Below are 12,338 nucleotides of genomic sequence, written 5' to 3'. Positions count from 1 at the left end.
GATATTATTTCTTTTCTGCATGTATTTTTATCCTGAACAGCACTGAAAAATGGTGCTAAATAAAATAAATATGTTCCTAGAGAACATAGGCCATTATTCTCATCATGAGTCTCTGTCATTTGAGATTGTCTAACCCAAAAAAACCTGTGAACAAGCTAAGATATTTTTGTTATTTTGCAACATTCTTGCTACAGGTTTTTAAAATACATTCAAACCGAGCTTTATGGATGACACCCACTTAATATGAGCACCTCATTATTACAGACAGTTAACTTTTTATCTGAGAAAACTCTTACATTCTAAGTAACATTCAACCCAGTCAATACAGACAGTGGTAAATGCAGATAATGGATGTGGACAATGGACTCTTGTTTCTTGTTCAGTCATCAGATTCCAGTAGAAAGCCAACCTCGCTAATTCGGACTCTTAGCTGGGTTCATAAATTTGTTATTGGGCAACAATGTAACCAATTAGCCATGTGTCCTCCATTTATTTTTCCTTGTCCATTTGAAGGGGATGTGATGTAGTCTACCTTCTCCAACCTTACAGATACAGGGTTTTCAACAGTTTTTGAAGTAGGAGTTGCGTTTATTTGAGTAGGAGTTGCAAGGCCCGGAGGGCCTTGCTCTCTAGGGGGGTCTGGGGGCATGCCCCCCCAGGAAATTTTGAATTTCTAGACTCTTGGAGACGCATTTTCCCGCATTTTGAGACGCAGAACTAGCAAATTTTAGATATCGAAAATACTGATAAATTTTGATGCTTTTAGTAACTTTATTAACCACAATATTAGGGTACGCTTTAACCACATTATTACCTGCAGCATCCTTTTTCTTTTTCTTGTTTGTCACTGTCAGGGACCACATCTCCCGTAAACCACGCTGTCGCTTTTCTGCCATTTTGCCGTGTTCTTGGAGACGAAATGTGGCGTTTTATATAGAGTCGCTTCAGAAACCGCTAACTGCAATGTTCTCTGTAACTGACACCCAGTCTTCGACTCGTCCTCAACGTTTACTCAACGTATTACGCAGAGAACGTATTTTAAAAGCAGACAAGATGTTTTGGCGAAATTCTCCAGAAAAATTTCAAGTTTGCTTGCTCGCAACAGCTTTGTGAACACTTACCACTTTTTATCAAAGTTTTATTTGTCATATAATTTACCTAAGGGAAAGTAGGCGTCGCAAATCAAAAAGTTGCCGTCGGATGCGACGGCCGACGGCTGATTTTGAAAACACTGAGATATGGCTTTTGAGTAATGTCCTGCCATTAATCTGTTAGATTTGTAAATCTTGCGAGTAGATTGTTTTGTAATTGTAACACTTTGTGCTCCTTTTGTCCTAAGGTGAATTACCACGGCAGGGATGTTCAATTGATCCGTGTGAGGAACCCCTGGGGTAATGAGCGAGAGTGGGAAGGTCCATGGGGAGACAAGTAAGAAACCCCTTGACTGTATAAATTATGTGCATAATTACATTCATGTATGCTTCAAAGTTATGTTGGAGCACACCAAACAGACTGTTAGCTTGTATCGAACTCCACAAGCAACTGTTTACAACAAATCAGATCTCAAAAAAGAGAATTCACTTAATGCATCTTAAGCTACGTGCTACATTTTGCCGAGACTGAGGCCTGTTTAGTTTGTTTTTTCTAACTGAGGCCTTGTAGTACTACACTGCACATTGTTTTTGTAGCCCCTTGTGACATCAATTTTGATGTTTAAAGATACATTGTAACTACAGTGGAGGAGGAAGTTAGAGATCTGTAATTTAAACGGACCAAAAAAATCCTGTTTCTTTATAAATAATTTTTCTCTTGTGGAACCTGATTGATGATTCTTGTACCACTTATGAAATAAGATTAAGTTCTAGCATCAAGTTAAGTGTGAGATATCCCTGTACATTTGCACTAAGATTCAAGAGCATTTAGTGTAGTTTCTCAAATGGAAGAAAGGAGTTCTGTGGATAGTTTTGCCTCTTTTTGCCTGAGTGGTGACAGAAAAGAGGCTAAAAATAATGCCCAAAACTGGGTTAATTATAGTAGTGATGGTTCTCCTAGCTCCTTATGCTCCTCATTTTTGTTTTAAGGTCTTCAGAGTGGCGAGGACTGTCTGACAGCGAGAAAAGAAAGTTGAATTTGAATTTTGCTGATGATGGAGAGTTTTGGTAAGTTTCTAATGCTGACTGCCATTAGACACTTAATGTTTTTTCAATACCATGCACCGCAAGTTACACAAAACTGTTATTGCAGTACAGTGCAGCAATTACTGTGCAAATACTTATTCATTACAGATGATAAAATGCAGTTCTAGGGGTCAAGAGTCATTAAATGTTTCTAAAACAATGGCAACTAAAGACCTTTTCCAATATTTTCTTATTACAGGATGTCCTTTGATGATTTTACGAGGTACTTTGATAAGCTTGAAATATGCCACCTGGGACCTGACAGTGCCAAACCAGGAGCAGGACAAGCAAATAACTGGGAGGGCCGCACTGAGAAGGGTGCTTGGATACGTGGTTCATCTGCTGGTGGATGCCGCAACTTTCTTAATACTTTTTCCTCAAACCCTCAGTACAGGTATTTGTAAAACAATTGTTTTTTTTTTTTTCAAAAAAATACTTCTACAAGACCATATTCTGTTTCCCTCCTGTTTGTTCAGCTCCTGACTAGTAACTGAAGGCCAGACAAAAATACCAACAATCATTTGACTTTGACAAGAAATTCTTCCAAATGTGAAAGGCAATTTAACTGGAAGGAGTGGATCCTTGAATTGCATTCTTGGGCAGCTGTAATTTAGCATCAGTAATGAACATCTAAGTAGTGTACGAGAAGTAATTACTACTGTTCCATTTTACAAGAAGGATTTAGTTGGCGAATAGTGGAGTTGTTGTTTTTCTAGAGTTGATTTGGAAGATGCTGATGATGATGAGGATGATAAATGCTCATTGACAGTGGCACTCATGCAAACCAAACGCCGCAAATTGAAAGCAGAAGAAGGAAAACCCATGCTAACCATTGGATTTTCAATCTACAAGGTATCTTTTACTTTTGTATCTTAGTACAGTATTCATTAATGTTAGCACAGTACCTGACTCCAGCTAAATGTAGAAGAGATGGAGGTTACATAGTACACTAGGGGTCTTCAAACATCTTTTGTCACAGTGCTGTATTTACTACATGTGATAAAGCTGAATTTTAGAGGCTCTTTTAAAAGGGTCAGATGGTCAGCTGTTTGTTACATTAGTCACCTTAAAGATTGGATAAAAAGAGTCAAAACTATATACACATACGGGTGCTCAAGGTCAGACATGAGCAGAATGCAAAATTTTGTTTATTAAGTAATGGTCCGGCTAAGAAGCAGGCAGAAAAACAATAGCCCGCGGCAATAGCGTCAGTTATTTTTCAGGCGCTAATTTCTCTAATCAAATTAAATCTGAATGCTCTGATTGGTCAATACAGCGAAAAGCGCGAAATTTGAATTTTAAAGTTGAATTAAGATAGCTTAAGACTCATTCGAACAACTTTTTATTTCGTCTATTGCTTTGCTATGTTGAAAAATATAACATATCTAAAATTTAAAAGATTTCTATGCGCCAAACCCGAGGAAGTTAAACTGATATAAAATTACATGAAGATGAGCACAGTGTTACATCAATCAGCGACGTTGGGAACAACATTTACGTCGGCTCTCACAAAAGAAATGTCAAAACCCTAATCGTAAACAGCAACAATTCACCCTCACGTGGCGAATCTGGCGAACGCGCCAATGTCGCGCGTTCATATTCGGCCACCATACAGAACAACAACAAGTACACAAAATCAAATCTAAATGTTATCTAAATGTTCTGCTTTTGGAAAAAAAGATGATGTTGCCCAGATAGAAAAAATTCCTGCATGTTCGGATAATTGGGTTTCAGAAAAAGCTCTCCTACAGTTTGTCTGTTTTCAAGGTTTTGATATTACTCTATAAAAATCCTTCTTACAATCTCTCTCGTCCTTGGAAAAAATAAAGGCAAGCTACAGTCATGCTCGCTAGATCTTCCGTACCAAGAGAAATTTATGATACCTAAGCGGCTTCCGTCTCCGTCTCAGAACTCAAAGGTACAAAATGCAAACGTGTCACAAATTTCAATTCGTTCATTTTAACTTAAGGTCCACGGCGAACTTCCATTTCGCTTGATGAAGCAGCCTAGAGAGACAAAAAAAATCGAATGAGAGATGGGTAAAGATACACGGAATATGGAAGTTTCGAAAAGGGCAAAGACATGAATAACACATAATGCGCGCGGAGGTGCGAAAATCTATCGAATTCAGCTTACCTCAAGCTCAAGTGTCCTACATCTCTTCGAGAAATAAATTCATCCTTGTAAAAACAACAAATCTTTCGCTTTCTCCTTTTATGCCCAGCGGTACTCCAATTTCTAGTGCCTCAATTATTCCGATCTCCTCCTGATCCGGCCTGACAACGAAAACAACTATGCCGGACCCAAATTTCCACATGGCGACTCGGCATGTCGAGGACGGCAGCAAACCATGTTTAAGAGCATTTTGACGATCACTCCGATGATAAAATACAGTAAATTTGAGATAAATATTCAATAAAGAAAAAATGCAGATTTTTAACGAAGAAATTGACGAGATTTCTTCGGGTAAAAGACAAATTTCCTAACATCTCAAGTGTCACACTAAGATGGGGTCACAACAAGGTCGCGCGTGTGTTGCACGTTTTCCGCTCTAACTTTTGATTGGCGCATAGAACAATGCTGAAACTTGGCCGTGAGGTATAAGACAGGGGAATGGGGAAAATAAAGCTTAAAAAAGGTGTTTTTGTCACGTTTCTGACTGTTTTTTTGGCGATTTTTGGATTTCGGCCAATCAGAACGCTTGATTTAATTGAAATTAATGATTAAAAGTTAGCACCTTTTAATCACTTTTGCCGTTCGCCTGCCTACCTCTTACACGGACCATTACTTAAAGTGTAAAAACATCTTCTCAACTCACCTTTTTATCACGTGATTCTTTTTGATCATGTTAAAGTTCAGTAGAAATTTATTCTCCTTAATTTATTGTTTTCCAGATTACAGATGACGATTTGAAGGGTGGTAGAGCTGACAGAGATTTTTTTGCCTATCATGCCTCCACTGCTCGATCTCCAGTGTTTATCAACAGTCGTGAGGTCACTGGTCGTTACCTTCTTGATCCAGGATCTTACCTCATCATCCCAACCACATTTGAACCACACCATCAGGGTGACTTTATCGTGCGAGTCTACTCTGAAAAGCCTGTGTCTTCAAAGTATGAACTATAAAATAACAAAATTTTAATTTTGTGTTTAATGTAATATAAACAATTTGAATGAGGCTGAGTTAATGTTGTGAAGATGTGTGCAATATCTAGGAGAATGTTGGCCGAGGTGGATAACAGCCTCTCAAGTTTTCTAAATTTTTCACATCTTGAATGATTCATTCAATATAAAGTTCTTAAAAAGCTTACCTCCTTTGTAGACTAAGCCTTGGTCTTTATGTATTTCTTGGCATAGTTTCAGGATATACATGTAAACAGATGTTTTTTCTTGCCGATACTCCTAAAAACATAATAATTATTGTAGATAGTGTAACATCCATTGAGTAATATATTTTGTGTATTCTTATATTTCTTCCATTTAATTTCAACCAGAAATTCAGCTATTTAATATTCAGAAAGCCGTGAAGGCCTTTTTTCTAGTTCACTTGTAAGGAATAAATTAAACAGCTAGGCTGCTTGGCGTGGTTGCAGTGAACAATACAAATTCTAGCTTTTATCCTAATGGACTTTCATATTATAGAATATTTCCATGTATTATCATTTCACAGGAAAGTTGATGTAAAGACCTCCATCCAGTCCAGAGGTGAACGTCGATCTAAGGTTAGTGCATAACTATTCCATGTATGTAGTTTTTTTACTTAATATTAATTTTCTGTGAGTTATAATTCTTACACTGGACTTAAGACTCAGTGGTTCATTCCATATCCAGAACATGAGAAATTATTTAAGGTGTAATATAATCAAGCTTTTTTAGACTGATGTAAACAGTTGTTTGTTTTCACTGTTGCAGTACAGAGAACAGAGCAAAGAGGACAGTGATGCAATGGACTCTTCATTCAAGCAGTTGTTCATCAAACTGGCTGGAGTTGTAAGTGTTAATTAATATTGTTATTAACAACTGCATCGCTCAAATGGAGGTTGGGTGCCTGGAGTATCCAGGGGCTTCCACTGTTGCAGTTACTGAAAGGAATTAAATAGCACCTGTTTGGTTGTGTCAGTGATGAACTCTAGTGCTAATGATGATTTTTCCTTTAGGACAGAGAGATTGATGCATTTGAACTGCAGCAGATCCTTTCAACTGCTACAAAGAAAGGTACATTGTGAAAACGTGCAATGAGTTGAATGCATGGCAGATTAAGATTCTTTATCAGCCCAATTTAAACTGGTGGGGGGCTTGAAAACTTGTGCCACAGATGCAAGTTTGTTGGGGGGGGGGCGGGGGGGACTGGAGGCATCCTCCCCCAGAAAATATTTTGAAATCTTCGAGGCTCAGAAATGGTATGTTCATAATAGGCTATGTTTTGTGTTCAGTTTGATTGGCCTATATACATGCAAATAATGGGACTACTTGTATTGTGTGTCCCTTCTAGAGTATCTAACAAACAACAACCCGCTGTGGCCCTAAAGGTTGTTATAGTCTTAGAATAATATTATACTACTTTAGTAAGTTACATGTGGCTGTTATTTCCAACTTCTCTTCTTAGTTACAAAATAATGTATAAGGTTTTTGTCCTTTTCATTGATTCACAAGAGTTGACTTTTATATTACTTATATTTCCAGTGCTTAGAGACAAGGAATTTAGCTTAGAAGCTTGCAGGTTAGTTTCTTACAGTAAAATGTTACATGGCCTCATATAGTCAGATAACATTATGGTCTGCATGTAAAATGATTATATGTTACATGGCGTGGGGCACACAAGTATAAAAAGGCTGAAGGGAGGGGGGGGGGGGGGTGAGGGGGTTGGAAAGTTCCATTATTTTTTGGCTTCATGCCCTCAAAGGCCTCTATAAGGCATCATGACAGTTCCATGCACTACCAACCCACAAAATTTCACCCCCAAAAGGTACAGGGAGTGCCCCTATCTTTTATGGAGACCTAAACCGGCCTCTGGGATATGCAAAGTGCCTTTTGCTAACTACCCTTCTAAACATGCAGCAGCTTATGTGTCAATTGAAGTTTAAACAGATCCACATTGAGATTGCAGTTTAAAAATAGAGTAGCAAAAAATCAAAAGGATGTTTTTATGAAAGGAGAAAAACCTGTGATGCTGCTTTTCTTCTGTAAAAGATGCTTCCACAAATCACTTTGAAGCACAGACTGCAGAGAGCATAGATTCGGGGTTCAATTTTTGTTACCATTTTTGATTATCCAAAATAGCACTGTGCTATTTTTTAAGTAGAAAATAAAATTCTTTTAATTTTTCCATTTCTTGGTCAGCTTTAACCACAAACTACAGCTGACTCTCTCTGAATGGACACCTTTATAACATGGACACCTCTGTAAAACGGACAGCAAGGGTTGGTCCCTGCCTTTGTTTACTCCCTTAATTTGACTCTCTTTAAGACAGACACTTGGTGCCTGAGAGAGCTAACTGTAGCCAATTTTTGCATGCCTGTCTTTTGTCTGTTTCTCTTTTTAACACTTGTCTGTTGTCTTTTTTAATACTTTCAGGAGCATCATAGATCTTAAGGATGTATCTTTTAGTGATAAACGCTTTCCTTAAAAATTTAGAGCATAGCAACTATCTTTTGTTTATAAGAACAATCAATATGAAATACTTACCAGTACATGTGTATGTACCCACCAGCAGGTATTGGCTTTGTTTTCAAATTACCGTCATTATTTCCTCTGAGGGTCATTTTTGATCTAGTAGAAATGTTGAACAGATGAACCTCCATGTGCAACCACCTCTCGCAAGCGACCACCAATCCAAAACCACCAACATTTTCCAGGTCAATGCTTAACAGTTGGAACCTCTTGTAAGGGACTACAACCATTTTTGGGGGTTGACGGTTAAATGATTTTCCATTTTTTTCCTCGTAATAGGCCACTTCTGAGTTCCCCAAACCCTCACTTTCAGAATGAGCCCAAGTGCACAACCTTTCTTGTTAAAATGTGTTTAATTTGCATGAGAATGAAAAATCATTTCCATCAATCAAAGGCAGAGCACTCAACCTCGTTTTGATACACAGGCCGGGCAAACTCAGAAATGGCCTGTTAAATAAATTTGTCTTTGTAAAACCTACCAATACCAGGTGCCCAAATGTTGGGTTTTGCTCTTGTGATTTGTTTGCATGATAGCAAAAAGATTAGGTATTGTTTTGGTATATCCTTAACAGTATTTAGGATGACAAGACTGGAAAGCTGGATTATGACGAATTTAAGGAAGTGTGGCAAATGGTTAAAGATTTGCTGGTGAGGAAGCACTTTTCATATTTTTAGAGGTCATGCTTCTGATCACAGAGGGACTTCGAGAATGAGAACATTTTGTAATCATTATATGACAGGGGCTGTCTTTACTTCACAGAAAATTTTCGCTGAGCATGACAAAGATAACAGTGGAACCATGGACATGTATGAGATGCGCAGTGCACTGTCAAAACAGGGTAAAGTTTCTTTGATTTTTGCCATCAAGGTGCCTGTGCTGGTCCTTTCATGTGCGGCTTGGATTTCACGATAAACTTGTCATGCTGTTTGCTATGCAGTGCAAGTTAGTTCCATGTTTCAAGTGTGAATAAATTGCTTATATGTGATGATTTACATGAAAAACATGGTGACGTGCTTTCATGTGATCCTGTTTATAGTTATGTCATCCTTGGCCTCTACACACCCTGAATGAGTAGACGAAAATCTACATTATATAATCTCACCATTTAAAATAAAACCTCTTCATCAGTACTTTACGAAATTAAATTGTGAAGGAGGGAAAGGGGGGGCGTTCTTTTAAACTCTCTTTTCTCAAAAAGCATAGCTAAGTCACCCCCCTCCCCCCAAGGGCTATTTATGTATACATGCACATAATGAGTCGTTAATAGTGTCAAGGAGACAAACTGACGTCCCATTTTTTACTGACTTCTATAAAAATCTCTTAGGTATTAACCTCAGCGATGCGACTTTAAATGCCATGGCTTCCCGCTTCAACAACAAGAAAGGAAATTTGTCCTTTGATGACTTCCTGCAAATTGTCTGTCGTATTTACTCTCTGAAAGGTGTGAACCACTATCTTGTTATGTGATGGTTATTGCTCTCTCTGTCATCTCCCCTGGGCCAGGGGGTCTGGTAGCTTGAGAAAACAGTCGACATTTCGCGACGTCACCACTGGTTTGCTCATGAAATGAGGTCTGAGAAACGAGCGCAGAAAATCCATTTTGATGACACGTCATTACGTGGGTGGTGTTTCTGATTGGTTGAAACAAATTGTCAGCCAATCAGAAGCACTACTGGGTAGTGACGTCATCATTATGGAATTCCTGCATTCGTTTCTCGGACGCCATTTCTTGGGGAAACCACAGTGGTGGCGTCGCTAAATGTCGGCTGCTTTCTCAGGCTTGGTGTCTGGTGGGTTGCGCTAATATCGTACTTGGATGCATTGTTGACAATATGTTGGTTTTACATATATTAGTCACTATGAAACCTAGCGTTGGCAAAGAGATTTTGCTAAATAGCAAAATCGTCTTCAGTACTAACAAATCTTTCTCCCTCTTAAAATATCTAGGATAAAATTAAAAAGCGTCCTTTGGCCCCAGGGTATTGTCTCGGTAGAGTTTTAATTCAGCGTTCTAAAATCAAAGATAAAGTTCGAAAAAGTGACTGGTTAACTAATGTTCAAATCTTTCACACTTAAACTTCTTCAGTTTCGTTCAACCGTGCGTACCTTTATATTTCCTGTGTTACTTAAATGTGTCTTAACTATTTTATAATCGATTTTTTATACATTAGTTCACTCAAGTCAATGCAATGGCTAGTTACTTATGCCGAGTTTTCCGCCTTCAAAGCGAGCTCGAGAATGTGCCATTTCTTCAGCGGAGGTTTTTAGTTATTTGTAATGGGTTTATTGTTTTGCCTTGTTTAGATAACTTTGATCGTTACGCGGACAGAACTGGGACAGCCAAGTTTTCGTTGGACGACGTAAGTGAAAAAAAAAACAACAACAACAACAACAACAACAAAAACAGAAGTGTTATTTTAAGTTGACCCTTTTTTTGCATCCTTATTGTTTCTTATCCTTTATTCTTTGGAGTGCTCCAGTGGACGTTCGTTTAAAGATGGTGCGTGGTACGTGATGCGTAGTCTTTTGGTCTGTGGACAATTTATCATGTTCCAGCCTCTAATTTCTAATATCTAGGTCACTTTCTTATCAAGCTGAGAAAATATCAAAAAGCACTGCATAGTGATCTATCACTGAAAATTTGAGCCTGCTGTACTGGAACCTCGATCAGAACACATTGCGAATGTTGAGAATGGAAGATGTAGTATTTGATTTTTTGGTGGATTTAATCCTTTAATGTGACCATTCAAATGAAGTTTAAAATGCTGCATGCGTGAATCTGTTTCGTATTTCATCGTTTCATTCATCATTCGTGCTTTTTGCCTTTCAGTACCTTCGCGCCTGTGTTACTCTGTAAACTACATGATGACGACTAAGTAATCCATGCATACCTGGTAATAAGTGGCGACTAATGAACCTACTCAGTTATAAAGATGCCCTTTTCTTTCTTGCTGTGCTGCTATAACATAAAGCGAGAGAGCTACCTAAATAACTTAATGGTAGATATACGTGTATAATTAAGCGTGAAGCTCATAGGCTCGCCTGTACATTAATTCGAAAAAAAAAAGATTAGAAGACGATTTACTGTAAAATGAACAAAATTACTGGTGAGGACTTTAAACTGCTTAGCTTGAAAGAAACTTGCTTCTAATGGTGAACGAATGAAAGATGGATAAAACTTACTCTCAAGTGCAGCTGAAAGCCGGCTTATTAATATGATTAAGTTTAGTAGCTTTATAACTCATCATAATGAACTTTTCTATGCGTACGTGTAACTAGCTTGCTCTGTCCATACTCCAACCCGACCCATTTCTGGAGTAGGTAGAGTTAGAAACTTACTTCTTCGTTAGTACAGCAACGTTCTATTCAACGATTTACAACCACAGAAGAGCAGGTTTCTTGAAGTCTTCTGTGCATGGACAAGCGTACTACTAGCGAGTGGCACTGGCTCCTAACTGTTTCATATTCTAATTATATTTTTCATTTTTTGCTTTTCAGTTCATCGGGGTTGCCGTAACTTTGTAAAGGAAAAAAAAGTGACAAAAAAATTGCATGCACAGTATACTAATCTTCTCAGCTTGGATTCGGGAAAAAAGAATTGTGGAACAACTAGCTTTTTGAAATTAGTCATGTATTCATCACGAAACGTGGTATACCACAAGGCTGTAAGGAACTAGCAATTTTGGACCTGTGTCAAATGCTGAATTTAAATTCAATGTACTACAATATAAACTTAGGTCAATTTTAAAAATTAACTGCTTGTTAACCAGATAATTGGCTGAAACTAGAGTTTAATGGTGAAGGATCTCACTCGTTTGACGAGAGTTGAATAATAGGCTGGTATGTTGGGTGGGCGAGCAATTTTCGCCGTATCGTATTTCTATAATATTTTTCCCTCGTGTGTACTATCATTATACCAGATATTCTGTTATAATCTTGTTAAAAATGAATGGCAATAAAGGTTGTTAAACCACATGTTTGGAGTGTTGTAATTGGAGCAGTTGGGACGTTTAAGATGTATGAAGTTGTTTGTTTCTAAAGTAACTGTGCTGTTGCGTCGATCGGTTGAGTTACATACATCTTCAGGCTCCTGTTGTTCAAACGTTGGATAGCGCTATCCACTGGATAAATCACTATCCTGCGGATAAATATTGAGGAAACTAATTGCGCTATCCATGGAATAGAGATTTATCCCGCGGTCGATAACGTTATCCACCATACTGAAGACCCCTGCAGACGGTATGAAATCAATAACAACAGTCTATAAAATAACTAGGATAGTACGCCTTTTCTGATTGGTTAAAAACGTATGGTTTATTGCGCCGGTTAACTCAGAAAACTTAAAGTTATTTTATAAAAGCAATAGACCACACTTTCTTTGGGTTTACCGGCGTGATAACCCACTTAGAATGTTGGAAGAACACGTGATTTCTCCCAACATCTCGCGTGGGTCATCACGCCGGTAAACCCATAGAAAGTGTGGTCTATTGC

General features: G+C 38.1%; 1 protein-coding gene across 2 annotated transcripts in view; it reads left to right on the top strand.

Moving 5' to 3' along the window:
- The window catches only part of LOC140944313 (calpain-9-like), a 17,565-nt gene extending 5,743 nt beyond the window's left edge, over positions 1 to 11,822 (top strand). The window contains exons 6-21 of one of the 2 annotated variants that reach the window (XM_073393470.1): positions 1,340 to 1,428; positions 2,082 to 2,159; positions 2,377 to 2,571; positions 2,894 to 3,029; positions 5,072 to 5,289; positions 5,847 to 5,898; positions 6,089 to 6,166; positions 6,334 to 6,391; positions 6,860 to 6,896; positions 7,751 to 7,772; positions 8,426 to 8,494; positions 8,607 to 8,685; positions 9,172 to 9,288; positions 10,152 to 10,207; positions 10,678 to 10,741; positions 11,346 to 11,822. In XM_073393470.1, coding sequence (XP_073249571.1) covers positions 1,340 to 1,428; positions 2,082 to 2,159; positions 2,377 to 2,571; positions 2,894 to 3,029; positions 5,072 to 5,289; positions 5,847 to 5,898; positions 6,089 to 6,166; positions 6,334 to 6,391; positions 6,860 to 6,896; positions 7,751 to 7,772; positions 8,426 to 8,494; positions 8,607 to 8,685; positions 9,172 to 9,288; positions 10,152 to 10,207; positions 10,678 to 10,704 — 1,311 coding nt within the window. In that variant the 3' untranslated portion in view covers positions 10,705 to 10,741; positions 11,346 to 11,822. The remainder of the gene's footprint in view (positions 1 to 1,339; positions 1,429 to 2,081; positions 2,160 to 2,376; positions 2,572 to 2,893; positions 3,030 to 5,071; positions 5,290 to 5,846; positions 5,899 to 6,088; positions 6,167 to 6,333; positions 6,392 to 6,859; positions 6,897 to 7,750; positions 7,773 to 8,425; positions 8,495 to 8,606; positions 8,686 to 9,171; positions 9,289 to 10,151; positions 10,208 to 10,677; positions 10,742 to 11,345) is intronic. The other variant, XM_073393471.1, reaches the window with a different exon arrangement.
- Positions 11,823 to 12,338: the final 516 nt, after the last annotated feature.

This window comes from Porites lutea, chromosome 7, assembly GCF_958299795.1.
Source record: "Porites lutea chromosome 7, jaPorLute2.1, whole genome shotgun sequence".
Classification (NCBI taxonomy): domain Eukaryota; kingdom Metazoa; phylum Cnidaria; class Anthozoa; order Scleractinia; family Poritidae; genus Porites; species Porites lutea.
The sequence above is the reverse complement of the archived record's forward strand: the minus strand, read 5'-3'. Positions and strand labels throughout refer to the sequence as shown.